Source organism: Zea mays, chromosome 4, assembly GCF_902167145.1.
Source record: "Zea mays cultivar B73 chromosome 4, Zm-B73-REFERENCE-NAM-5.0, whole genome shotgun sequence".
NCBI classification, from domain to species: Eukaryota; Viridiplantae; Streptophyta; class Magnoliopsida; order Poales; family Poaceae; genus Zea; species Zea mays.
In genome coordinates this window covers 226,689,960-226,715,328 of record NC_050099.1, presented here as the reverse complement: position 1 = coordinate 226,715,328, position 25,369 = coordinate 226,689,960, and the positions used below count along the sequence as shown (strand labels likewise).

General features: G+C 46.5%; 1 protein-coding gene and 1 pseudogene across 3 annotated transcripts; one reads left to right on the top strand and one right to left on the bottom strand.

Moving 5' to 3' along the window:
- Positions 1-9,322: 9,322 nt before the first annotated feature.
- On the bottom strand, positions 9,323-11,076 carry LOC103655936 (exocyst complex component EXO70E2-like; annotated as a pseudogene).
- A 303-nt stretch (positions 11,077-11,379) lies between these two features.
- Positions 11,380-24,113, top strand: LOC100383218 (uncharacterized). Of its 3 annotated transcripts, NM_001175880.1 has the most exon segments (10): positions 11,423-11,727; positions 12,085-12,212; positions 18,612-18,665; positions 19,206-19,319; positions 21,099-21,167; positions 21,241-21,321; positions 22,279-22,404; positions 22,681-22,839; positions 23,569-23,649; positions 23,738-23,975. In NM_001175880.1, coding segments are annotated over 10 exon segments (1,146 nt in total). In that variant the 5' UTR covers positions 11,423-11,468; the 3' UTR covers positions 23,813-23,975.
- The last annotated feature ends 1,256 nt before the right edge of the window (positions 24,114-25,369 follow it).

Here is a 25,369-nt window from a genome sequence, read left to right as displayed (position 1 = left end):
AAAACACCTTTTTGCTTAGCATTAATCTTTTTCTCATGTTCTAAGTGGACCATTTCAGTGGGAGTCATAGGAAGCAACACAATTTTATTTCCCTTATGCATAAAAGTATATTTATTAGATCTACCATGGTGAATAGCATCAGTATCAAACTCCCAAGGACGTCCCAGTAAAAGAGAGCAAGCATCCATAGTCACCACATTGAAATCAGCAAAGTCATGGTAAGAGCCAATAGAAAAATGCACCCTTGCTGTTTTTGTTACCTTGAACTTACCGCTGTTGTTAAACCATTGAATGTGATAAGGGTGGGGATGCTCTCGTGTGGTCAAGCCAAGCTTCTTGACCACCTCAACGTTCACCAAGTTGTTGCAGCTACCACCGTCAATGATGGTATGTACACGGCAGTCCTTGACGATGAGGAACATGTTGAAAAGGTTGTGGCGCTGTCTGTTGGCGTCGTCATTAGCCGTGGTACTCAAAGCTCATTGCACAATTAAGGCCTTATAGGTCTCGGTCGCTGTTGTACCAAGAACCTCTTCATCACCATCATAAGTCTCTGCAATGTTAGCTCCAATAGTATCTTCATCTTCAACATCAGAAGCACTAACATACCCACCATCACAAGTAGCAATGTATGCCCGTTTGCTGGGGCAATCTCGCTGAATATGACCAAGTCCCTGGCAGCGGTGGCACTTGATGTCGTAGGAGCGGCCTGTGGAAGAGGTGGTCGTAGCAGGTTTTGCTGCAACACCCGAAGGCACCAAGGACTTGTTGTTGTCGTGTCCCTGTGATGCCGAAGGTGCGGTGCTGCATGTGCCGCTGGTGGAGGAAGATGTGGACGTCCGTACGCCCGAAGAGGATGACACCTTGGCTGGCATCGGTTGCTAGTGTGGCACAAAAGTGCTGCTCCTCCGCTGTTGACGACCCTGCAATTCTTTTTCTGCCAACATAGAAAGATGGAACAAGCGTTGTATAGAATGATATTCTTTATAATCAACAATATCCTGAATCTCCCGCCTCAATCCCCCATAAAACCTAACCATTTGATCCTCCAGATCCTCAACTACCCCACATCGTAGCATACCTTTCTGAAGCTCTTGGTAGTATTCTTGTACCGACATGTCTCTCTGATCTAAGCGTTGCAATTTTTTCGAAGATCACGTCTATAAGAAGGGGGAACAAAGCGAGCTCGCATCTCCTCTTTTAACGCATTCCATGTTTGTGGTGCAGCACGTGTGTTAACTAGTGCATTCCACCAAATGATACCAAAATCTCTAAATTCACTAGTGGCTTGTCTAACCCTATGCTGCTCAGGAACAAGATGGGAATTAAATTTTTGTTCTACCGTCATCTCCCAATCTAAGTAAGCTTCAGCATCATAAGAACCCATGAACGGTGGAATAGAAAACTTAATCTTAGCAAATGGATCATGGTCTAGTTGAGGATTATGATGACGTAGTCTACTATTACCTCCCATACCTTGTCGATTACGTGCGAAGCGTTGTGGCAGCAGTGCATAAACATCATCGTCATTGTCGTCGTCGTCCACAGGAGAGTGAGATGGGGCTGGAGTTGGTGGTGGGGGACGAGCCTCCAGTACGTCCATGCGTGTAACAAGTTCATCAACTCGTCGATCAAGCTGCTCATAGGATGTTGAGGCAGAGTCCTGGTATTTTTTAAAAGCTTCAGTCATCGCGCGCATCATTTCCTTCAATTCCATCCGAGAGACACACTCATCGTCGTTAAGTTTAGGCCCCTTGTCCTTGTCCATTTGATTCTTTGGTCCTGTCATTGTTAGCACAAAACAGAGACAAAAAGGCAACAAACAATGTGAACCCTACAACTATCTCTCAGGGTGGTGGTAGAGGTGGTGGAATACAAATTATGAAGCGTCTTACCCCGCTCTTACAACGTTCTTACCAGCACTGTAGGTGGCAAACGGTGACCGGTATGACTATCCAACGAGCGTGGGTGTGATTGCAAAGGAGTACTTGTTCTGCTCGAGAGAAAACTGGAGTTCTGGAAGGCTGACTATATATATATATATATATATGTGGCACACAAGTCAGTAACAGATAGCAATGCTGAATAAGTGTTCCAAGTACTCGTCCTAGTTGATGGCTTAGAAAATGTAATAGAACAGTTGGACCAAGGCACAAGAAAGGAGGTACAAGTATCTAGGTGCAGCAAGAAACAAGCTTGGGGCAAAATAATCACAGAGGTGCATAGAACATTGTGTTTCTGTTTATGTGCTACTCTTTTCTTTTTTTTGCGATTTTTTTTTCAAATATTTTTTTTATATTTTTCTCATTTGCAGCAGCACATAAGAAGAAAACACACCAAGTTTCAGATTTTTTGTGCAATGACATGTCCTCTGGAATTTCTGCAAGTTTGCCCTAAAATCGGAATAAATGTTTTCAAAATGAAAAGTCCTATTTCCAAGCCGAATTTGAGAATTTTAAAAACAGCGAATCCGACAAAGCCGGAAAGAATTGGATGCGACATTTAATTGTGTGCGATTTGAAAAAAATGGACCCGATTCGAGTTCCGAGGCGAAAGTTACGGCTGATTTAAGTTTGGACTCCGAATCAGGGTTTCTAGCGAGGTGTTGGAAGGGTGGGAGTTCGGTTTTGTGGGTAGGGTCAGTTTTAGAGATAAGATGTATTTTGTGGATAGGGTCAGTTGTAGAGATAGGATCTATTTTTTTTGATAGGGTCGGTTTTAGAGATAGGATTTGTTTTGTGGATATGGTCGGTTTTAGAGAGGGTCGGTTTTAGAGATAAGATCTGTTTTGTGGATAGGGTCGGTTTTAGAGATATGATCTGTTTTGTAGATAGGGTCGGTTTATAGGATGGAAGCGGATGGACAGAATCAAACTGAACCAAAACAAATCTAATCCAGCAACCAAACTCAACTAGAACACGAACTCAGAACCGCAGACTCTAAAACTGAATTGTGCAAAGGCTAAGGCGATGGTTTTAGGTCGGAATAAACTAATCGTAATTAATTTTTTTGGCTTTTTTGTGGACTATGGGACGAAACAAAACTAATCTAAAGGTAGAATTATACCTCACGGGCAACCTGGAAATTTGATACTAATTGATAGTAGACGCGACCCGATCTTCCGTGAGATACGATAATTTGATTGAGTGGAGATCTTGACGTTGATGATCCAAGGCTCCGAGCGAACGGTTCCTCGCAATCACTACACCAAGGCTCCGTTGGTTATCACCCGTGACACACGAATGACCTTGCCACGAAGGCTTATCCCTGCAAGCGCAATCAAGAACACAAGCAAGAACAGGAAAGAAACGCAACCAAAATTGTATTGATTACGGGATGGGGTCTCACAAGCCGATGACGGCGACACTGTTCGATGACAGAATTGATCTAAGCAAAACCCAAACCTAAATGTGGCGGCGGCTGCTGAATAAATAGAGTATTAGGGCATGCGTGACCCCTGGACTCGCCCCTAATGGGCTCCGACGCGATACACGGTCCAACGGCCCAACAGACGGTGTCGCAGCACCAAAACAGAATCTGAACGCTAACTTGTTTCGACGATTCCCGTTGACTCCGGATGAATTTTAGGGTGGAACTAGTTGGGTTGGTTAGATAATCTCGTTATCTTTCCAACCATATCCAGTCTGTCGCAATCGGAGTCTGGATGCATCTTGGACGTCCATTTTAGTGCAGACTGGTCCTGGAACCCGAGATGGAGTCGCAGCCGACTCGGACTTGATCTCCTTCCTGTTGTGGACGCCCTTGCTGCTCCTCCTCAACACCTTGGCCTTTCCCAAGTCCTTGCTGGTCCTCTCCAAGGTACCTAATCATCAAAACATCCATGGCCCCAAGCGTAAGCTCTGAAACACAATTGACTAGGGTAGAACGTACCTGGAGATTTAGCTGTCGTGCACGAGATCGTGTTATCGGTCCATTCACTGTATGTATAGAAGTGATGTCCTCATCAGGATGGCTCGGGTAGGCGAGGTGATGGGATGGCTCGAGGCAGGCGCAAGGGGACAGGAACACAAGGCGCCAAACTTTGCTGGCGAGCGTGTTAATGGCGAGGCGATGGGGCAAGCGGTGGCCGGCGGCGATCGCGCCGATAGCTTGATCACGGGCGCGGGGGAGGGGCTGACAAGTGGGGCCGGGTTGACAGATGGAGAGCGGATGCGGGGAGAGGGCAGGAGCGGCGAACGTGCGGGGTCGGGCTATCAGTGGCGGGTGCGGGAGGTGGGTCGAGCTAGGCCTCGGGCGAGCGCGAGGAAGAGAGAGAGAGAGAGAGGATGGGGGACTTGGTCCGGAATCGGCCCAACCGGGGGAGAGGAATTCCCTTTTTCTTTTTTTCTTTTCCTATTTCCAAATCTATTTTCTTTCTCCTTTTCTATAATCTCCTTTTTCCTTTAAACAAATATTTATCTAAATTTCTTGGGTGTCAAAATATTCTATGTGAGGTGCTACTAACAACCATAGTGTATGCATATGATGAATGAAATGTCTCATGAGGTGGGGTCTTAGGAGATAAATATGGGGGGGTTAGGAGTTTTAGGGTTTCTAACCTTGGGATCAAAATTGGGATGTTACACTCGGGGTGCGGGACAATGTGGCCTTCGTCCTCAGAGATAAGGTAGTGGTCGTTGCGCTGTCCTGGGATGAAGTCTCTTTCGATGTTGCGAGCAGTCTGTTGGTCCCCGTAAATTGTTATTGCGCTGAGGGGTCCTGAGATTTGAATGCAAAGGTAAAGGCCATGAATTGCTGCTTCAAGTTTGTTGATGGACCCTCTCCCCATTATGGCGTTGTATGGGTAGACAATGTCGACTATGTCGAAGGTCACCTGCTCTGACCTTCCATTGGGGTTAGTGCCGACGGAGAGAGGGAGCTCTACTTTCTGAGTGGAAATGACCCCTTTCCTCCAAAACCATAGAGGGGGTTGTCGGTAGGCTGGAGTAGGTTGTGGTTGATGCCCATTTGGTCGAAGGCATGTAGGAAGATGATGTCGTCTTGGCTTTCGTTGTTAACGAGGACCTTGTGCAGCTCCTAGCCTACCACATTGCATCTGATGATGAGTGTGTGCTTGTGGGGCACGCTGCGAAGGTCGACGTCTCTTGCATCGAAGGTTAATGGTACATGAGACCACTTCGTTTGAACGACAGGTTCTTTGACTGCGACATGATTGACCCTTCGGTAGTGATCCCATTTTTGCCGTTTGTTCTCGAAATCGGACCTGGACCCTTTGTTGATCATGTGAATCACTCCCCTGAAGGGCGGGTCTATGAAGTCTTCTTGCTTTGGTGGTGGTGGGGGTGGTAGGTGTTGATTTGGATGTTGTGGTGGTGGAGGTCGTAGAGCTAACCTTTCATGGTGTTGAAGATGTTGTTGTTGTGGAAAGAGATTGGGGTTTTGCTGCTAGGGTAGTATGGGTGTTTGTTTTGATATTGATGTTGGTTGTACTGTTGGGGTTGATAGGTATGAGCGATGACTCTTTGGCTGTCGGCCGGGGCAACCTTAGTCATTCTATTTTTGTTGCTTTGGTCTCGGTGCAGTCTTTGGTTGGGTGTGTTGAGTCTTCGCCATGGAAAAGACAATATAATCTTCTCGGTTGTTGAGGGCCTCTGCCTCTGCCCTTAGTCGTGTTGCCACCGCGACCTTGTTGTGGGGGATAGTCTTGACGACGAGGGGTGTTCTCTTCTAGTTGTTTCTAGTTGCGATGTTGTGCACCTGGAGCTGGACACGATTTTGCCGGGCTGAGTCCTACTACGGAAGCCTGATCCATGTCCTACTGGATTGTAGAGTCTCCTTAGGATTTCACTGAGACTCAGATTTTCTTTTTGGAGCTCTTATAATCGGGCATACTTTTCAAAAAGCTGGTACAACTCCTGTAGGTTACTTGATGGAACCCTTATGTAGTGGCTGTACAAGACGCCTGCCGAAGGCCACTGATTGCATAGTGAATGGCTATATGGTCATCAACCGAGGGCAGCTGTGATTTCAACAGGAGAAACTTTTTGTAATATTCACGAAGACTTTCCTTCTCTTATTGTCTACAAAGCGAGAGTTCTGTCAAGGCATCTATTTTAGGTCTGTAACCTTGGAAGTTCAACATGAATTTGTCGTGGAGTGTCTTCCATGAATAAATTGATAATGGCAACAATCTTGAATACCATGTGTGAGCTGGGCCCTCGAGGGCCATCATGAATGACTTGGTCATGGTGGCGTCGTCTCCCCCAAATGATGTGATTGCGACCTGATAACTCATGATGTACTGATTTGGGTCTGCACTACGTTGTACTTTGGGTAAGTGCCCGCCCTGTAATTTTGCGGCTAAGGGGAGGCCTAAAGTTGTGGTGCAAGAGGGCTTCGTCCATCAAGGTAATTTAACCTTTGGAAGGCAGCTGGTGCGAAGGCTGGTATGTGGGGTGACGAGGGTTTAAGTTGAGCATGGGGGCCTGCTGCTGGTGGCAAGGGTCTTCACCCTACATTTCTGCGATTTGTTGCTCCAGTTCTCTGGCTTTCTGCTCTTCTTCCAAGATCATCTACCTTACTTTGGCTTGCATGTTGGTGCGATATCGCTTGGCCGCGAGTATCTCCTTCTGTTTTTGTAGGTGATTGTTTTTAATGCAAAGTGCTCACAACTTTAGCTGGTCTTTAGCTGAAATGCCTAGGACCTCGTCGTCCTCGATGATGTCATCAGCTTCCGGGGGGTGAAACCTGGCGGGGGGGGGGGGGGGTCCGAGGGAGGTCCTTAGAGCTGCACGTCCGAACGGTGGCTTTGGGGTGGGTGGGTTCTCTGTTCGAGGACACATGTTGTTGACTGCTCCGTTGTTGTTTTCGGGTGCATCTTGGGGAACATCGTCGGCGAGGGCCGTCTTCGCCGCGTCGTCCAAAGAGGTGGTGGCCTTGGAAGTAGCATTCTTGGGGGCCATTGTGGGTTGCTTTGTCGAAGCACAAACAGTGGGCACCAAATGTTGGTACCAATTGACATGTGGTCATGCGGGCCCAAGCACTCGAGAGAAAGGGTACTCTCGTGCTCAACAAAACAATAAGCAGGGAACTGTAGCGTCTTGTTAAGTTTGTCCCATCAATTTACAGTCGTGGGAGTATTTATAGGTAACTGGGTAGGTGAGTGTGCCCTCCTAAGTACAGTTATGCCCTCGGTTAACTGTTACAACTTCGAAATATTCCCCCTTACGGGGGTCATTATAGCGATGTTAAGTACAACCTTATCGAATACACTACAACCCCTACCATAAGGAGGGGCTTACAAATGGGCCCGAACGACAGCAGGACGTGTCTGAGCTCGCCGTTGGGCGGCGCGGTCCTCGTCCGCGCGTGGCACCCTTCGCCCTATGGTGCCAGGTCTTTGATCTTGCCGAGGCTGTCGCTCGGAACTGCCCGAGCTGGCGGGGTTGCTTTCGCGAAGCAGCGAGGAGCCCCCTTTTAAATGGTGCAGCCCTTCGCTTTAATGCTATCAACTGTTCTGGACGAATACCTCGATTCCGATACCGGTCGAAGCAGCGAGGAGCCCCCTTTTAAACGGTGCAGCCCTTCGCTTTAATGCTATCAACTACCCCGCCCACGCAAAAAAACAATACAGAGCGAGCACTCGAACTCACGCTCCCCTACTCTAGAAAATTAGGGCTAACCACTAGAGCACACATACATTAGTGTTTGGAAATAAACAATAATTATATTTAAATAAATATCTCAGTACATATTTATATGATATATAAAAATCGTAGCAAAGCACAGACAAGATAACTAGCTTGTATAAGAATGATGAAAACCGTTGCAACATACGATCACCTAACTAGTCTATTTTTTAATGTTTGTATGGACGTGAATACGTGTGGAGTACTAGCTATGGTTTTGTGTGTCCTAGTTGTACCCTCTCAAATTTTCGAGCCACATACGATTGAACAAAAATGAAAAAAAACAAAATACCTATAATGACAGAGAAAACAGAAGAGCATATGTTTTGGCTTCTAATTTTATAAATTCAATATTACACTAGGAACGTGCCCGTGCGATGCCACGGAACACAAATTGCGACCCTCCAAATTAGGGCCCTGGCGACGGGCGGCGTGAGTACAATAGTGACGGCAAAATCTGTGATTAAACATCATCTATTGTTGTGAGTATAAATGTAAACTTAGTCTGTTTACCTATCGAAACAATGTTATGTCAGTCGATACTAAAACTCGCAGAAATCGCATGAAAGAATTTATACAGCACAAGTTTGCTAGATACCAAAATATATTTTCCTATGACTGATGAAAACTGGAGAACGTTGCCTAAAACCTACAATCTAGAACATTCAGAATCTCGAAGACCAACCTAAGATTGTGATGAAGAGAAGGAAGCATCAACTGTCAGGATGAGTTGGAAGAAGCGTGAGCTAGGAGTCCTTCACCGCCCGGCCATGGTCGCCGAGGCCGACGGCCCCCTCCACCGTCGATATGATCTTTGGCACCGAAATCCCGCCTGAGGGGATGCTTTATAAATTTGTCTCGCACTCTAGTTGTTTAGTTTTTTGTTGTGTAATGGTTTTTTAATTAATCTAATTAATATTTAAACACCCGGCGTGACACAAATTTTAGTCAGTAGAACCCAACAACTCAGTAAATCCACTTTCCAAGCGCTGACAGCAACGAACGAGACATCCATGCTTGAACTCACGGCGCCACAGGAATCTGAAACACTTATACTGGAGTAGTACACACAATACTCCATCCATAGGCTGGTTCCACTGATTTCAGGCCGTGCAGAGCTCGCGCGAGAAACCGATGCGGCCATTGGCGACGTCGAACAGCACGCGGTGGTTCTGCTCCTGCATGCTGGCCAACACGTTGAGCACAGCGTCGACGCCGTCCGATGGTCCCGCAGCCATGTCCAGGCACACGATCTTAATAGCCATGATTGATGGTACCTCATTGCATTTGTTAAACAGACCAAGTGATCCATATACCATAAGAGTAAATAGTGTGTGCATTGGGCATATATAATAGAGCATGAGATCATTGTCAAGGACAATGCAACAAAATGCCACAAAGAAATTTAACCTCCACATCATCTGCATGGAAAGTATAGTTATTGGTCTAGTGCTTAAAAGGCGGTAACAAAAAATACAGGAGACTAAACTCATTAGGACATAGCACAAAATAAGACTGATGAGGTAGCATAGACACCTGAGCAAATCTTGCAATACTAAAATCTTTCTTGATATAGTAATAGGAGAAATTCCCAAATCCAGTCATCCAGACATAGCAAGCAATGAACACACAGATTGCATTGTATATCTCAGAAGCAGCAAAATAATGGTACACTCTTGCAAATTGGCCTCCATGTAAGATATCAACTTCAGAAGACGCCTTCCAAAAGGGGTCATTCTCTCCAAGTGTTCCTGATCCTGATCATTAGAACTTCTGAAAGTATCATGATCACTGTTGTATTCAGCCAATAGTGCATCAAGTGTCTCACTGTAAACAACCAGCAACCTCAAATAGTTACATAGCGTGTCATTGGGTGGATTTCTCCAGCTGTCATCGCCCTCCTTGAGGTCTCCTGCTGTAACATCTTCCCAAACTCAAATAGGTTACCCCACATGGCATCCCCAAGCCTATCAAGAATGGCTTGCACGTCACTGATCACGCCATCCCTAGAACATCCTATGCACAAGTCCTTCATTTCAGGGATCACCTCTGCAAGTGCCTCATACATGTCAAGGATCCAAGGGACCTTCTTTGGCGAGCGGGGGCACACCGCAACAACACCCCCAAAGCTAAGAATATGCATAATGCATCCTTTGGTGGACTCAAGGAAGCACGCATACATAAGTTCATCAGACGCATCGAGCACCTGGTCACAGAGGCGACGCTCACCAGCCAGCAGCACGCGCACGACCGTCTTGACCCCATGCACCCACTTCTTCATCTTGTCGTTGAGCAGCTTCCACTCGATGCGTTGCACATCGCCGATGCTGAGGCGCTCGACGCCAAGCACGGAGAGGTACTTGTCGAGCAGGTCGCGGCGGATCCCGCGCGCGCCATCCGGTGGGCGATGGCGCGCAGGTCTTCGACGGCCTCGGGGCGCACGAGATCGGACACCTGGTCCTCAAAGGGATTAGATCCGAGGGAGGCGCCGCGCGCGGTCTCCGGGCCGGCGGGGGTGGCGTCGAGGCTATGCGGCGTGGCGGCGTCGAAGTCGGGGCAGATGTCGAGGTTGTCCATGGACTCGAGCGAGAGGCGGCGGAGCGAGAAGAAGAGGTCCGTGAGGTCGATGGGGACGGCGTGGCGGACCATGAGGTGGCGCAGCTCCTCCTCGAGGCGCACCATGGCGAGCTGGACGACGACGCCAGCCCGCGCGCCGCCGGGGCCGCCGCGCGCGAGGTTTTCGATGGCGACATCCAAAGCGGCGAGGTACTGCGCGATGTCGTCCTCGGGAGCTAAATTCTAGGAACTGCAAGCAGCTGTAACATGAAAGCTGCACACTCTCCAACAAATCATCCAGCCCCGCTCCGCACCAGAGATACCTATTGATGAGCACAAGCATGGCTGCCTCATGGATGGAGCCCCTCCTCTTGTGCCTGCGCTCGGCGAGTCACTGGTGCGGGGTCGGACAACGCCGGGGTATGGCCGGCCGCGACCTGCTTTTGCCCGGTCGCTGATCAAACAGTGGCTCTCCTCTCCTGCTGTCGACCGAGGATTCCTTCTTTCGGCTCTCAGCTAGCAGCTGGCTCGCGCTCCTCGGCAGACATAGAGAAGATGTTATGCCACACTCTCGCGAAGAACAGAGATGGTGGCTGGGCGCTGTTGTTTTTTTCCCAACGGAGGGCATGGCCGCGCGAGATGGAGGCGGACACGGGGGCTGCTGCGCGCAATGGCGGCGGGGGTTGGGGTGGGACGCGGGGGCTGCTGCGCGCAATGGCGGCGGGGGTTGGAGCGGGACGCGGTGGCTGCTGCGCACATGACCGGGTGCCCGTGGCGGCGGGTGCGGCTGCGGGAGCGAGAGGACGCAATCAGACGGTTTCGGATGGGGGCGGGGTTGAAAATCGGACGGTTGAGATGGGGGCGGGGACATGGTTGTGCTAGTCTACACTATTGTCTTAAGGATTATCAATATTACAAATAGTAAATTTGTGAAGAATACACTTTATTATGATAAATAGTCAACTTTATTTTATTTTTTGGACCCTAATATTATTAGTCAAAATTTAGAATAAAGTATAACCATTAACTATATTATAATACAGTTAATATAATGATATAGTTAATATTTTTTTATTTGAAGCAGTGATCGATGAATTACAAAGAAATTTTTTATAGGAATGAGTTTATTTTTACATAAAAACATACAAACAAGAAAAAGAACCACGTTTCAAAAGGATTTTGTATAGCTCGTATTTGGGCTCGGACGCCGCTTTGGTTTTGCATTGGCTGATTGCATCCCGCCTCCGCCTTAAACCCTAAACAATGACCTCTCGCGCCGCCGCGGAGGCCGCCCTCCTCCTTCCGCTCCGCCTCCACTCTGCCCCGCTCCGCCTGCGCTTCTTCTGTACCTCCGCCTCCCGGCTCCGATGGGCGTGTTCCGCGGCGGCGCTGCTTGCCGTCGTTTCGCTCGTCACCGCCATCTGCGCTATGCCCGACGCCGGCGCCGGCACCAACGTTGAAGCCGATGCCGGCGCCTTGCGGTTGGAGATTGAAGCGCTCAGGCTAAAGGTCGCGCGGCTGGGTGAGGCGCCTTCTCCCATTCTATCTGTCCAATTCTGCCTTTTACTTTCCTCGCAAAATGAGTGTCAGTCCGGATTAGCCGGAAGTTGGAAATTTTGTTGCACAAGTACTCGATCAAACGGATTGCGTTGACCTGATCCATCCTCCCAGTGCAATGTGATGTGATCAGACCAACTGGAGCTGGACATACCCCAATCCACCCACATGCACACCATTTTCTTGTGACGAGTGTTTGGCATCATCGTATAATTCATATAATTGACATGCAACTAGAACCCCCTGGCTGCTGAATGATCAAATTTCGATGTGTACGGTTATGATTTTCCTAGTTAAGTTGCTAAATTTATTTTTTGAATAGAATCTCTTCTAGAGGCAAATTCGAAGGCATTAGACATTAAGGCTAGTATCTTGGAGGAGGACAACAAACTCAATGAAGCAATGGAACGTGAAATCCAGCTTTTAACGAATGGACCAGACAGAACTAAGGTATGCAGCTAGATCAGTAAGAAACTAAGAATGTTCATGTATCACATTGCTTTTGAACAAAAGAAAATTTAGTCATAAACCATTTTAGTGTAGGTGGGATAAACATTCATTGTACTGTAGAATGATTGAAAACATCAATAGGCATTTCACCTTTAAAAAGACTTTGAAATCTAAGCTCCAAGAGTCTCTTTGTATCCCTCCATATTAATAGGAATAGAGATTTTGGTTATGAATAGGAATGGAGATTTTGCTGAAAAAAATCCCAGCAGTTCCATCATCTAGACCGAACATTTCCATCCTCTATTGCTAGTTTCTTGCTTGCTAAAGATAGAGAGTGGAGTTGGCTCTCCAAAGTGCTGTAGAAGATATATAGAGGTTGTTGGAGGGTGGAGAAATACAAGGAGCTAGTTTTATGAGAATGGCTCCCTAAGGATTTAGAGTGTGGATTGAAGAAAGATTGTTGGTAATGCTGTAAATGGCGAGTCCTTGGTGATTTCATTATAGGAACTGCATTGCATATATTCCTTTTAAAAGTGGATGCTAGCAAGCTCCATGAATTTCTTTATTCTTAAATCTTAAGGCATACATAATTTTAATGGCAATATCAACTTGAAACATAAGTGGGGACCTAGACCTGACTATATATGTAACATACCAATTTTTCTATTCAATCTTTAACCTAAATTGATTTATTTCATAGAATATGTTAGACTGTGTGTTACTGTATTGTAATTGGCTTTGACCCAGCCCATGCACAACTCGATATATATACAAGTGTCTGCCCTAATTGGGTTAGCGTCTCCAATCTAACATGGTATCAAAGCCACCGTCCTTCCCTAACCTGTTGCTGGCCTTGGAGCCCTAGACGTCGGCCACCATGTAGGTGCCGTGTTGGGGCGAAGGCGAACACGCTACCCTTCGCTCGATGCCTTCGTCTCCTCATCACTCTGACGAATGCTACATCCACAGAATGCGTCCGAACAACCCGAAGGCGTCGACTGGACGGAGACCGGCGCGGTCCACTTCGCCCTTGCTGTTGAAAGACGAAGGCTTTGTCGAAGTCTATGGGTCTCCCACGTCATCACCGCCCCGGGAGGCCCACGCGGGATTCGGTCCATGATAACGGGCCCTGCGAGGATAAGCGCGTTACGGGCCACGTCTGTAATAGCCTTTACCGTAATGACTGTCTGTAACCTCCCCTCGTGGGAATATTCTGGGGATAAACCGGGTACTCGAGGGCATAAACGTCTTTTACAAGGGACAGGCGGCCACTCGAGTGCCTATAAATACCCCCGTACAGTGCCCTCACAGGGGAGATTAACAAAGCTTTTGCCATCCCTCGACAAACTTTTGCAAATACTCTTTCCACTTTCAAGGTCTGGGTGTTTGACGAGACTATGGTGCAGGGTCGGACGCTGGGCAACTGGCTGTTGTCCCGGCGCCGGTGGCGGCTGGGTGCAAATAGTAGTGCAAGAAACAACATAAAGTGAGTGCAACATATTTAAACATTTAACCCTCCTGTTTTTGTGGTTTTGCCCAAGGTTGCACGTTTTGGTCTTTTAATCCAACTCATTTGGACTTTGCATCTTCAATTTGCTTGAATAGAACCTGTGCTCATGGTCATACCAAGATGGTTAGTTCAAAGTAGTGTGTTAGGCAGTTAATCACCAAAACACTTAGAAATGGCTCAATGAACATTTTCGTTTCACCGGCCGCACCACACACCGCCCTGTACTTTTCGGTGCCTATGGCTCGTTTCGTCGATTTTGCCCGCATCTACCAACGACGTGTGTGGCCTAATCCATCGATCTACTCTTTCGACGAGCTGCCCCGTGCCTAGCCTGTTCACACGCCGAGCCGCCGATGCACCATCCGGTTGCCATCCATCATGACACTCGACGTTCTCCTATCCGTCGTCCGGCTGGTGCTCACGGTCACCACCGTTCGACCTCCCTTGCTTGTATCGTCCTTCGTCCATAGCGCGCTCGCTGACCCCCACTGGTGTCACGCTATGGATGAGTATGTAGCCTTGCTGGCCAACCACACATGGGAGCTGGCGCCGTGTCCCCCTAGCACCAACGTGGTCATCGCCAAGTGGATCTTTTGGCACAAGCTCATGGCCGATGGTTTCCTCGAGTGGTACAAGGCTCGTTGGGTCCTTTAGGGCTTCACTCAGCGCCCTAGAGTGGACTACAATGAGACTTCTTGTCTTTTCGTGAAGTTCGACACCGTCGGACCGTTCTCTCTCTTGGCTCTCCTAGGATTGGGCGGTCCACTAGTTGGACGTCAAGAATGCCTTTCTTCATGGCACTATGACCAAGAGGGTAAACTGCACCCAATCCACCGGGTTCGTCGACTTCACTCACCTAGGTATGGTGTGCAAGCTTAACCGCTCCTTTTATGGCCTCAAGTAGGCGCCACAGGCTTGGTATAGTCGCTTACTCGCTTCACCTTCTACTTAGTCTCCCTTGGCTTCATCGAGGTCAAGTCGGACACATTCCTGTTTATCCTTCGGCACGATGACGACACCATCTACCTCTTGCTCTATGTCGACGACATCATGTTCATAGTGTCCAATCTTGTCCTCCTCCAGTGCATGATCACCTCCCTGCAGCCTGAGTTTACGATAAAGGACTTGGGCCCTCTCCACCTCTTCTTGGGGTCACCGTGGAACGTTGCTCTCAGGGCCTCTTCCTTCACCAGCGCCAGTACACAACTGACATTCTAGAGCGGTCTGACATGTACGATTGCAAACCATGCATCACGCCTGTCACACCTGGATGGTCTCCGACGACGACAGTGACCTAGTCGGTGATGTGACTTGGGCCCTCTCCACTAGCAGGACGTCAAGAATGTTTTTTTTCACGGCACTCTGACCGAGACGGTGTACTGCAGCCTGCCAGTCCACCAGGTTTGTCGACTCCACTCACCCATGTATGGTGTGCAAGCTTAACCACTCCTTGTATGCTTCAAGCAGGCACCACAGGCCTGGTACAGTCGCTTTGCCTCCTACTTGGTCTCACTTGGCTTTGTTGAGGCCAAGTTGGACACGTCCTTGTTTTTCTTTCGGCGCGGCGGCGACACCATCTACCTCCTGCTCTACGTCGACGACATCATGCTCATAGTGTCCAGTCTCTCCCTTCTTTAGTGCATGATCACCTCCCTGCAACGCGAGTTTGCGATAAAGGACTTGGGCCTTCTCCATCACTTTCTGAGGGTTGCCATGGAACGCTGCCCTTAGGGCCTCTTCCTTTACCAGTGCCAATACACTATCAACATTCTAGAGCGGGATGGCATGTCCGATTGCAAACCATACTTCATGCATATCGACACCCGGACGAAGGTCCCCAACAACGACAGCGCCCTAGTCGGTGATGTGACGGCCTACCACAACCTCGCCGAGCTAAACAATACCTCACCTTCACCCGACTCAACATCGCCTACGCTGTCCAGCAGGTGTGCCTTCACATGGACACCCCACGGGAGCCGCATCTCACCGCTGCGAAGCGGATTCTTCGCTACCTTTATGACACCCTTGACTACGGCCTTCTTAGACCCTCTTCGCATTCTGAGCTAGTTGTCTACACCGACGCTGATTGGGCCGGTTGCCCCGACACGCGCTGGTCCAGCTTTGGCTACGCCGTGTTCTTGGATGCCAACCTCCTCTTCTGGTCCTCGAAGCGGCAGTCCGTCGTGATCCGCTCCGACGTGAGGCTGAGTACCGCGTTGTGGCCAGCGACATGGCCTCCTGGCTTCGGCAGCTGCTCTAGGAGCTTCATAGCCCTCTTGCGTTCGCAACCCTTGTCTAAGCACGAAGCACGTGGAGATCCATCTTCACTTCTTCTGCGAGCGTGTCACTGTTGGCGATGTCTGCATTCCGACCACCTCCTAGTTCGCCGACATCTTCACCAAGGGCCTCCGGTCTACGGTGTTCTCGGAGTTTCGGTCCAGTCACAACATCTGTAATGGATAGAGTTGCGATTGCGGTGGGATGGTAGACTGTGTTACTCTATTTTAATGGGCTTTAGTCTAGCCTATGTAAAACTCTATCTATATAGAAATGCCCGCCCTGATTGGGTTAGGGTTTCCAATCTAACATAATATGTTGTGTCAGTGACCATGGTGACCGGGTTGGCTTAGCTAATGACCCATTGTCTCCTATGCTCTTTGTCTTGGTTATGGATGTCCTTAATATTATGGTGCAGCGTGCCTCTGCAGAAGGGGTTCTCCAGCCCCTTTCTTCGAGATTCCTTCACCACCGGATTTCTTTATACGCAGATGATGTGGTTGTTTTCCTTCGGCCGGATGTGGTTGATATTGAGGCATTTAAGGGGATTCTACATTTTTTTGGTGAAGCCTCTGGTCTGAAGACCAACATTCAGAAGAGTAATGTTTTCCCAATTCATTGTGATGAGGAAGATCTGGCTTCAGTGCAGACATCTTTACCTTGCCAGCTGTCTAATTTCCCATGCAAATATCTTGGGCTTCCATTATCCTTAAAACGTCTATCTAGGCCGCAATTGCAATCTATCATTGATCGTATTGCGGTCATGCTTCCAGGATGGAAGGCGGAGCTTATGTCCAAGGCTGGCCGGGCTGTTTATATTAAGTCGGTTATGACTTCCAGATTTGTGTATTTGGCTATGGCCCTGGATCTCCCTGCTTGGGCGATCAAGGCAATTGACAGATTAAGGAGAGCTTTCCTTTAGAAAGGTGGGAAAGAAATCAAGGGAGGGCACTGTTCTTTGGCTTGGAGTAAAGTCACTCGTCCTAAAGAATTGGGTGGTCTTGGTCTTTTTGATTTAAAATTGTTTGGTTGGGCTCTTAGAGTCAGGTGGCTTTGGTTGCAGAAATCAGATCCTGGGAGGCCGTGGGCTGTTTTTCCGCTTCATTTCACAAAGGAAGTGGTTTGCCTATTCAATTCTGCTGTGTATACTGAGATTGGAAATGGTTTAAACACACTCTTTTTGACTGATAAATGGCTGCATGGGCACTGCATCCAAGAGCTTGCCCCTGCAGTGTTTGCCTCTATTCCTAGGAAGGTTACCAAAAGTAGATTGGTTAAGGATGCCTTGACTAATTTGAGTTGGGTTCAAGATGTTCAGGGAGCTCTTTCCTATGCTTTCTGGGTGCAGTTTTTGGATTTGGCTGAGATCCTGGAAGGTACCTTGCTGCAGCCCAATGTGCAAGATCATCATGTTTGGAGGTTTTCTAGTTCCGGTGATTATTCTTCAAAATCCGCTTACACTGCTATGTTCCATGGCTCGGTGTTTTTCAAGCAGGCTGATCGAATTTGGAAGACATGGGCCCCTAGCAAATGTCGGTTTTTTCTATGGCTTGTTTGGACAACAGGTAGATTGGCTAAAAGAGGATTGACTCAGTCGCTTCTTTGCCCGCTCTGTGATCAACATGATGAGACTATCAACCATCTGCTGGTGGGCTGCCCCGCTGCTCCTTTGCGCGTCATTTCTGGTTTGAGTTGCTCAGGCCTTTTGGTTTGTAGGACTTCCTTCCAGGACAGGATATAGATGATTTTGATCACTGGTGGTGTTTCAATAGTGCTCGGCTGGGTGGGTTGAGTAAGAAGGGCTTTGACTCCTTGGCCGCTTGGATGTTGTGGAAGCATAAAAATGGTGTTGTCTTCAATGGTTCCCATCCAAACTTGGTGGTAGCCGTTCGGCTGGCTAGGGAGGAAGCTTTCTTGTGGTCTTTGGCTGGGGCTAAGGGTTTTTCTTACCTCCTAGCTCAAAGTCGGGTGGTTTAGTTTTCTGTTTTAGTGTTGGGGTGTCTGTCAGCTGACAAACACTCTGTCCCTGCCCCTGCTCCAAATGTTGTTTCTGGCTAGGTGGGGTTCGGTGTGTGGGTGTGTGTTTGTGTGTGTGTGTGTTGTACTGTCTGTTCGGGGTCTTTTCCCCTTTTCTTCTTAATACATTGACGCACAACTCTCCTGCGTGTTCGAGAAAAAAAAGAGGATGGCAAGCCGGGTGTCCAAGCTGATCAGAGGCCGCATTGCAGTGGGCGTGTGAAGAAGCCCAACGTCAAATACACCGGACCCGAATGGATTTGATAACATCTTTGTGGTGTGCGGCCCACGACCCATGAGTGTAAGGAACTCAGTATAAAAGACGTGAACGGACTTTGTAATAAGGGGCGAACAGAAATCTGAAACACGGCAACAGCCAGCGGCGATTGTGTGGATCACGTCGGGGTTGAGCACCAATAGCATTCCCGTGAGGAAGAGTGAGAGAGTCGCTAACATTGTGGCAGTTTTATGTTCTTAGTTATATACAATTCTTGTGATGCGATACAATTGTGTCTATCTAGAACCTTATTACAACAGATTGTATGTCGCCAAATGCTTTTCTTGTACATAATAACACTTGCATCCTTTATTTGCAGAACTCCCAAAGCAAATCATATTCTGCTGGCAATATTAAATCTATGGAAGATGAGGTACCTCTCCATGCAGCCTGCAGCCATAGTGTTGTGTAGTGCGTGATTGCCTTTGCTAAAGCTGAAACATAACCTTGTCGTTTTCAGTTGTCCATGGATGCACATGATCCCTGAGTCTAAGTGACTAAACCTTACTTGCCTTTCTTTATATATATATTCCTCTCTTTTCCCAGACCATGTGCACAAAACTATCACTCTTTCTGTCTCTCTCTCTATATATGATAATTGTATCCAAGGTAGCTCATGCCCTATCCCCGACTCTTCTTTAATGGAAAACATGTTTACATTATAGTATAACTTTTCTTACAGACTGAACCAAATCATCTAACATATTTAAAAGATAAAAGTACTATGAATACATATTTTTATATATATTCCACTGGTCATCTGGGCATGAAAGTTACTTATATTTGTTTTTAGTCCTGACTCCCGAGCAAGTTGAGGTTCGCTAGACAGGAGACCCAAACTCTATGCTTTGTACTACTATATGAAATATAAAAGGCAATACTCAATCAAATTCATGATTTGAATGCTGTATAGGTGCGGCAACTTCAGCACGAGATCATTAAGATAAACAGCAATTCTTACACCGTTGAATCATTAGCACATGATACTGAGAAAAGGGTGGAAGCTTTGAGCTTGGAGGTAAAAAAGGTATGCTATTGGCCTATTAGTGACTCATTGTGCTGACTAGTTGGTTTGCATTTGCATTTACAACTTAATATGGTGCATACTATATTGGTTAGTGGACTGTGTAGGGCGACGACTAATATACAAGCAGGTACTAGGTGCAAGCGTGCAAGCAGACATTTTACTCCGTTAAATCTAGATCCAACGTTATGTCATATTTAGCACTTTTTTTTCGAAAGCGCAGGAGAGCTGCGCATCATTTAATTAGAGAAAAAAGGTCCAAAATGGACCAAGGTACGGAGCCTAACAGGCAAAATAAAACACCCACACACACATTATCCTTCAACCAAACTGCAGCCTCCACCAGAACAGAGGCCATGGCGGGACTACAGTGGTACTCCAAACCCACAAAAATTATGCCATGTGCATATTAAGCGCAACCTCTAGGCCTAAATTCTCAAGATGTTTAGCTCCAACCTTAATCCAACATTCCAACACACCATCTCATCTACAAAAAACACATCTGATAGTGCCCAGCGAACGGTATGTCATATTTAGCACTTAAACCTTTCCACCACCATCTGGTGTAACTTTATAAAAAAACCCTAACAAACCACAATTGTATCTACTATTGGATTTAGATCTAACGGACAAAAAAGTCTGCTTGCACGCTTGCACATAGTATCTGCTTGCATATTAGTCGTTGCCCTGATGTAGAGTACTGAAGATGCTACAATGTTATGGGGAATATTTAGAAAATAGAACAATCCTCACACTTTGATTATTACTTGAAAAGCAACTAAAGTTTGTGGTTTGTTGGAGGGAGGCAGTTAAACTGCAACGGGTCATGCTATACGAGGAGTGCTCAACCATCAGTCCACAGTAGGCAGTAGCCCTTGGCCAGCCGTTTGTGCATGCTGTTCACATGACAGATATAACTTCTTTTTCCTCCAAAAATGGCTCTATACCTTTTATCTCATCTGGAGATCCTATACTGCTATGTGCGGTTGACCAATGTCATGGAAATGTAAAGCACAACCTAATGATGACAGAAAATTGCGATCTAAAATCCCCACTCACCTCCCCTGGAAAAAACTCTGAATCAATCAGTTGACTCAATCTGACATTGTCAAACTCTTGCAAGTTTCTATAGGGAAAGTAAGGAATGGGACAGCTACATGCATGGATGAATGTAACTCTTGGAATCAGTGGTAGAGGGCAATGCGGATGCTTTTATAGCCTTGCATTGGAGCGGGGGGGGGGGGGGTGGAGAACAGAGTACCATATACTGTATACACCTCCAAGTCAAATATGTGGGATGGCTAATTTATCTATACTAGAGAGGCTAAAGAAGCAGCAAAGGAATGTTTAAGTCAGCTGCTACCGTTTTAAAGAGCAGGGGGGCATGGTATCACTTTGGAGAATTTGGTGGATGGTCCATGGTAAGTTAGAGGTGCATTGGTTGAGGGTAAGAGCAGTGATGGTGCATCTGACAGGAGAGTGGCGACATGTCCTATGGTAGTGAAGAGAGAGAAAGTATAATATAAGTTAATGTGGGTCAACAAAACAAGGGGACAATGTTGATGGCATGAAGTGAGCATTGTTTTGAAAACGTGATGGCATAGACATTGGAGGACAGCAGGAATATGCACTTTTCTAATTGCTGTTTATTCAATGGAAAATGGCACCTTTTGTTTTGGAAAACAGCTGCTTGACATTGTTAGGAAACAGAAATAGACCCTAGTAATTGACATTATGAAGATATTATTTAGGAATCTGTTAACTTTGCAATTTCTATATCAGATAGAGGATATGACTGCAGAACAATGGATCCAAATTCGACAACTTGAACAAGCATTTGTGTTAACCAAGGTAATCCATCATTTATATTATGCTACTATACAATATGCAGAAGCAGTTCTTTCATTTAGCGAAATGAACGCAGATGATGACGTCAAAAGTTCATGAGAGAAGTAGGCCATCAGATACAGTTTATAAGTGGCCTGGAAAAGAAATAATTGTTAAGGTACCCTGACACCTCTAACTTCAATATATGAATATTCTGCATTGCGTTTTCCAAATGTTGTACTTCTGTTGCAATATTTAGTTGAAGCTTGCTATAATCTAGGCCTGAATAGAGTACATTGCACTAACTAAAATAGTTTGGCTAGTAAATCGAGCCAAATTTTGTTCAGGGGGTCAAGTAGACAGTGGATTTCTGGGCTAGCAAAATAAACTTCCTCCTAGAAAGAACACTTCACCCATTTCTTCAGATAGCACAAATGAGACTTGTCCACATGAAAAGGTTGGTGATCAGTGCACATGCTAAATCATCTACACCTAGCACTTTTTATAACCCTGAGAATAATAAAATACGGAAGTCGAGTCTTGGAGTTCATTTGGTTTCAGTCAGTGGCTCCAGTCTGATGATCCATAGATAGATAGGGCTAGGTAGTTGAGTTAATCCTCACAAATGGGTATGCTTTGTATCCTGGTGATCAAGAAAAGAATTTTCCTGTTTTGTTCACAACCTATATTCTGAGTTCTGGTTCCTATTCCGAAGCCCTAGTTTCTTTCACGCCATTATTTTAGCCTTTCCTTGTGTTTTACTTCTTATTTTTTTAGCCTCTCCTTGTGTTTTACTTGCCCTGGTCTCCTGACAACATGTTGCTTTGTTTGATACCAAAGGCAACATTTCAATCAATCTGTTATAAATTGTAGCAAGTTTTCAAGTAATTTTCTTGTTTTTCAGTTTTTGAAAACTGAAAGTGTGGAAGTATATGGTCGTTTATTGAATGCATTCTCTGAATAAAGAAAGTATTCACTGGGAGTTAGTATAATATGTGCAAATCAAACCCATGCTAGCTCATATTATTCTGTCCGCGGCTCCGCACATCGTTAGTCCTTTATTAATGCCATGTATTTGACCTTGATTTTTTCCTTTGCATTTTCAAACTGTCTTTGCTGATGTTTTTGTCTGCAGTATGTCAGGAATATCAAGCTTGATGGTATTTATATTAGAGGGGCGTCATACGTGAGGTCCTGTTTTTCACATACATATAAACAGTCCAGAAGTTTTGTACAAGCAATAAGCAGATGCTACCATGAGGTATCTGCTATTACTCCATGTCTTACATTAATGTGATTCAATATTGCTAATTAAGAAGTGTAAAATACATGTGCCCACCTAGTCGTATCATATAAGAAACACGTACCAGTAATAAGAAGCATATTGAAATGACTAAATTGTTACAATAAAATACTGAACCACTTCATGCAGTCAGAAATATTCTTCTATGGTGTCTCTAGCACTTGTGGTGACCTGTGTCTTGTAGCTGAACTGTTTTGTGCACTGACCCTTTCGTGTTGCCCTCCTTTCTTGTAGACTTCTCGGTTCCGCAAAGCAATTCGTCACAGGTATACATCTGATATTAACAAGCCTGATGTGTTCTTTTTGGGTGGTACCATTTCAAGATCAAACATTTCTCTTCCATATAACCAATTCAAGATTTTCATCTCATTGGCACGGAAGTTTCATTACAAGGTACACTATTTTGTTCTGAGAAATATATGTGCCCTACATTTTCTTGGTGTGTTCAGTTTTCGTTTAGAAAATTATCTAAATGTTCTACAGGTATGTTTTTTTTTTTAAAAAAAACTAAATGTTGTACGTGGAAGGTGTAATAGCATGTTCATCCCATTCAAGCTGTAGAATGATTTTGAAAATGAACATGTCCATCCAATTCAGGCTTTGTTTGGGTACTTTAGTAATCACCTGAATCCACATGTATTGAGGTGGAGTTGGGTGTAAATTAGTTTAATTTATATTACAATCCACCTCAATAATGTTGATTGAGGTGAATACTAGAGTACCAAAGCAAGGCCTCATGGCTTTTTCGCCCCTCTAATCCTCCTCAATGCACCCCTAACCGAACAAGCCCTTAGGCTATGTTTGGATACTCTAGTATTCACCTCAATACACATGGATTGAGGCCTTAAGGGGGATTGGGGTGTAAATTAGTTTATCATGTAGGGTAGCTCACTGTTTATGTACTTATATTTGGTGCCAATGAGCATATAGCTAATGCAAAAAGAACATATTAGATATGTACTTGACGCGCAGCTCTCCTCTGTGTTCGATAAAAAATAAAGTCATGTCGCACAATTCAACAAAATATTGTTTATCATTAGATGACTGCACCTACCAACATGTATCTTCGCCTTCACATATCTCAAATGGATGTGAAACTAACTGGTTGGTGTCTTTCTGCAGGCCCAAGGTTTTATACGTGATGTGATGGAATCCAACAAATATAGTTGTGGTTTGTCGAACGAGCCAGTTACATTTATCTTGGTGAGTATTTCTCGATTAATATGGTTGTTAGTCTTACCTCTGCAGCTGTCGAACTGAAAATCATGAGTTTTCTTGGGTCAAAATGCAGGCATATCTTGTTGTCATTTCTCCATTGTGGATCGCTTGGTTCCTTTATTCAACATGGTTCAGCTCAAGGAAGTGACAACTTGTTGGAAAACAGGAACGTTGCAGTCATGGGTTCTTTTTTCTTCTTTTTTAGGTTCAAAAGGTATACACGTGTGACGGAAGACAAATATGTGGAAAATTTGCAATCACCAGGACTTCTAAGAAATATAACTGTTATATATATAGAACTAACTTATCGTATATAAGTGTATTATGGACTAGGGGTGGGCAAAACACATGTCCAATCGCTGACCCCGAATTATTACGCCAACCTGGACTTAAAATACCTGGATAATTTTGGATATTAACTATAAAAAACTGAATTTAATTTGGTTGTATTCCGTGGTATCTGAACCAGGGATCACTTTACCGGTCGAGAAACGATGAGGTATGAACCGAGAAACGAAATTCGGTGTGGTTTATGATGTATTTCGGTTCTAAATTTGAAAAATATAAAAGTTAAACTTTGGTCAACGAAAAACGGTTTTTGGGAAATCACAAAGCTGAATTATCTGAAATATCTTAGATTTTCACTTTTCTCGAATGCGCAGGAACTGCCTGTCGGCGTTTCGACCCCGGGGTTCCTGGACTGATGAGTAAATTGTCGCTGCGTGTCCCAGCCTAGATGGGTAGACGCGAGATGGAACACAAGGGGGAAAAAAGGGAACCACGACTCGCGTTATCCTGCGCCCAGGGTGGATGCGCTTGCAGTAGGAGGTTACAAGCGTTCGTGAGAGAGGAAGAGAGCATGTCCGTCAGCCCGTCATCCCGCGTGGCCACCTCATTTGTACGAGGGCCCTGGACCTTCCTTTTATAGATGTAAGGAGAGGGTCCAGGTGTACAATGGAGGGTGTAGCAATATGCTAACGTGTCCGGCAGGGAGGAGCTAGAGACCTATGTACATGTCGACGTGGCTGTCGGAGAGGTGCTAGTGCTCTGTGCATATGATGTCGTGGCCGTCGGAGGAGCGCTTGAGCCCTGTAGAAGCACAGCTGTCGGGGCTGTCGTGTCCTTGCTGACGTATCCTTGCTTCCGTAGGGGGCTGAGAACCGACGTCGTCATGGGAGCACGCGGGGTGCCATCATTACTTGTTTACCAGGACGAACCAGATGGGACGCTGGTGTTGTTCCCCGTAGCCTGAGCTAGCTAGGGGTAGGGTAATGATGTACCCCCTGTAACGTGGTCGGTCCGAGCCCAAGGTCGGTCGAGGCGGTGACTCCTCCGAGGTCGAGGTTCAGGCCGAGCCCTAGGATCGGGCGAGGCGGAGACCGTCTTCCGAGGTTGAGGTTGAGTCCGAGCCCTGGGGTCGGGCGAGGTGGAGACCGTCTTCCGAGGTTGAGGTTGAGTCCGAGCCCAAGGTCGGGCGAGGCGGAGACCGTCTTCCGAGGTCGAGGTTGAGTCCGAGCCTTGGGGTCGGGCGAGGCAGAGCTTCCTATGGCGCCTGAGGCTGAACTCGGCTGCTATCAGCCTCACCCTGGCGGGTGGCACAGCAGTCGGAGCGGGGTAGGCGGCGCTGTTTTCCTGTCAGGTCAGTCAGTGGAGGGGCGAAGTGACTGCGGTCACTTCGGCCCTGCCGACTGAGGAACGCGCGTCA

Excerpts from the sequence above, each read along its gene's own strand:
- LOC100383218 (XM_008679370.4), top strand. The coding sequence starts at position 11,469 with ATGACCTCTCGCGCCGCCGCGGAGGCCGCCCTCCTCCTTCCGCTCCGC. Across the intron at positions 19,320-21,098 it reads TGAGCTTGGAGGTAAAAAAG|ATAGAGGATATGACTGCAGA; the intron begins GTATGCTATTGG and ends TTTCTATATCAG. Across the intron at positions 21,168-21,240 it reads AAGCATTTGTGTTAACCAAG|ATGATGACGTCAAAAGTTCA; the intron begins GTAATCCATCAT and ends AAATGAACGCAG.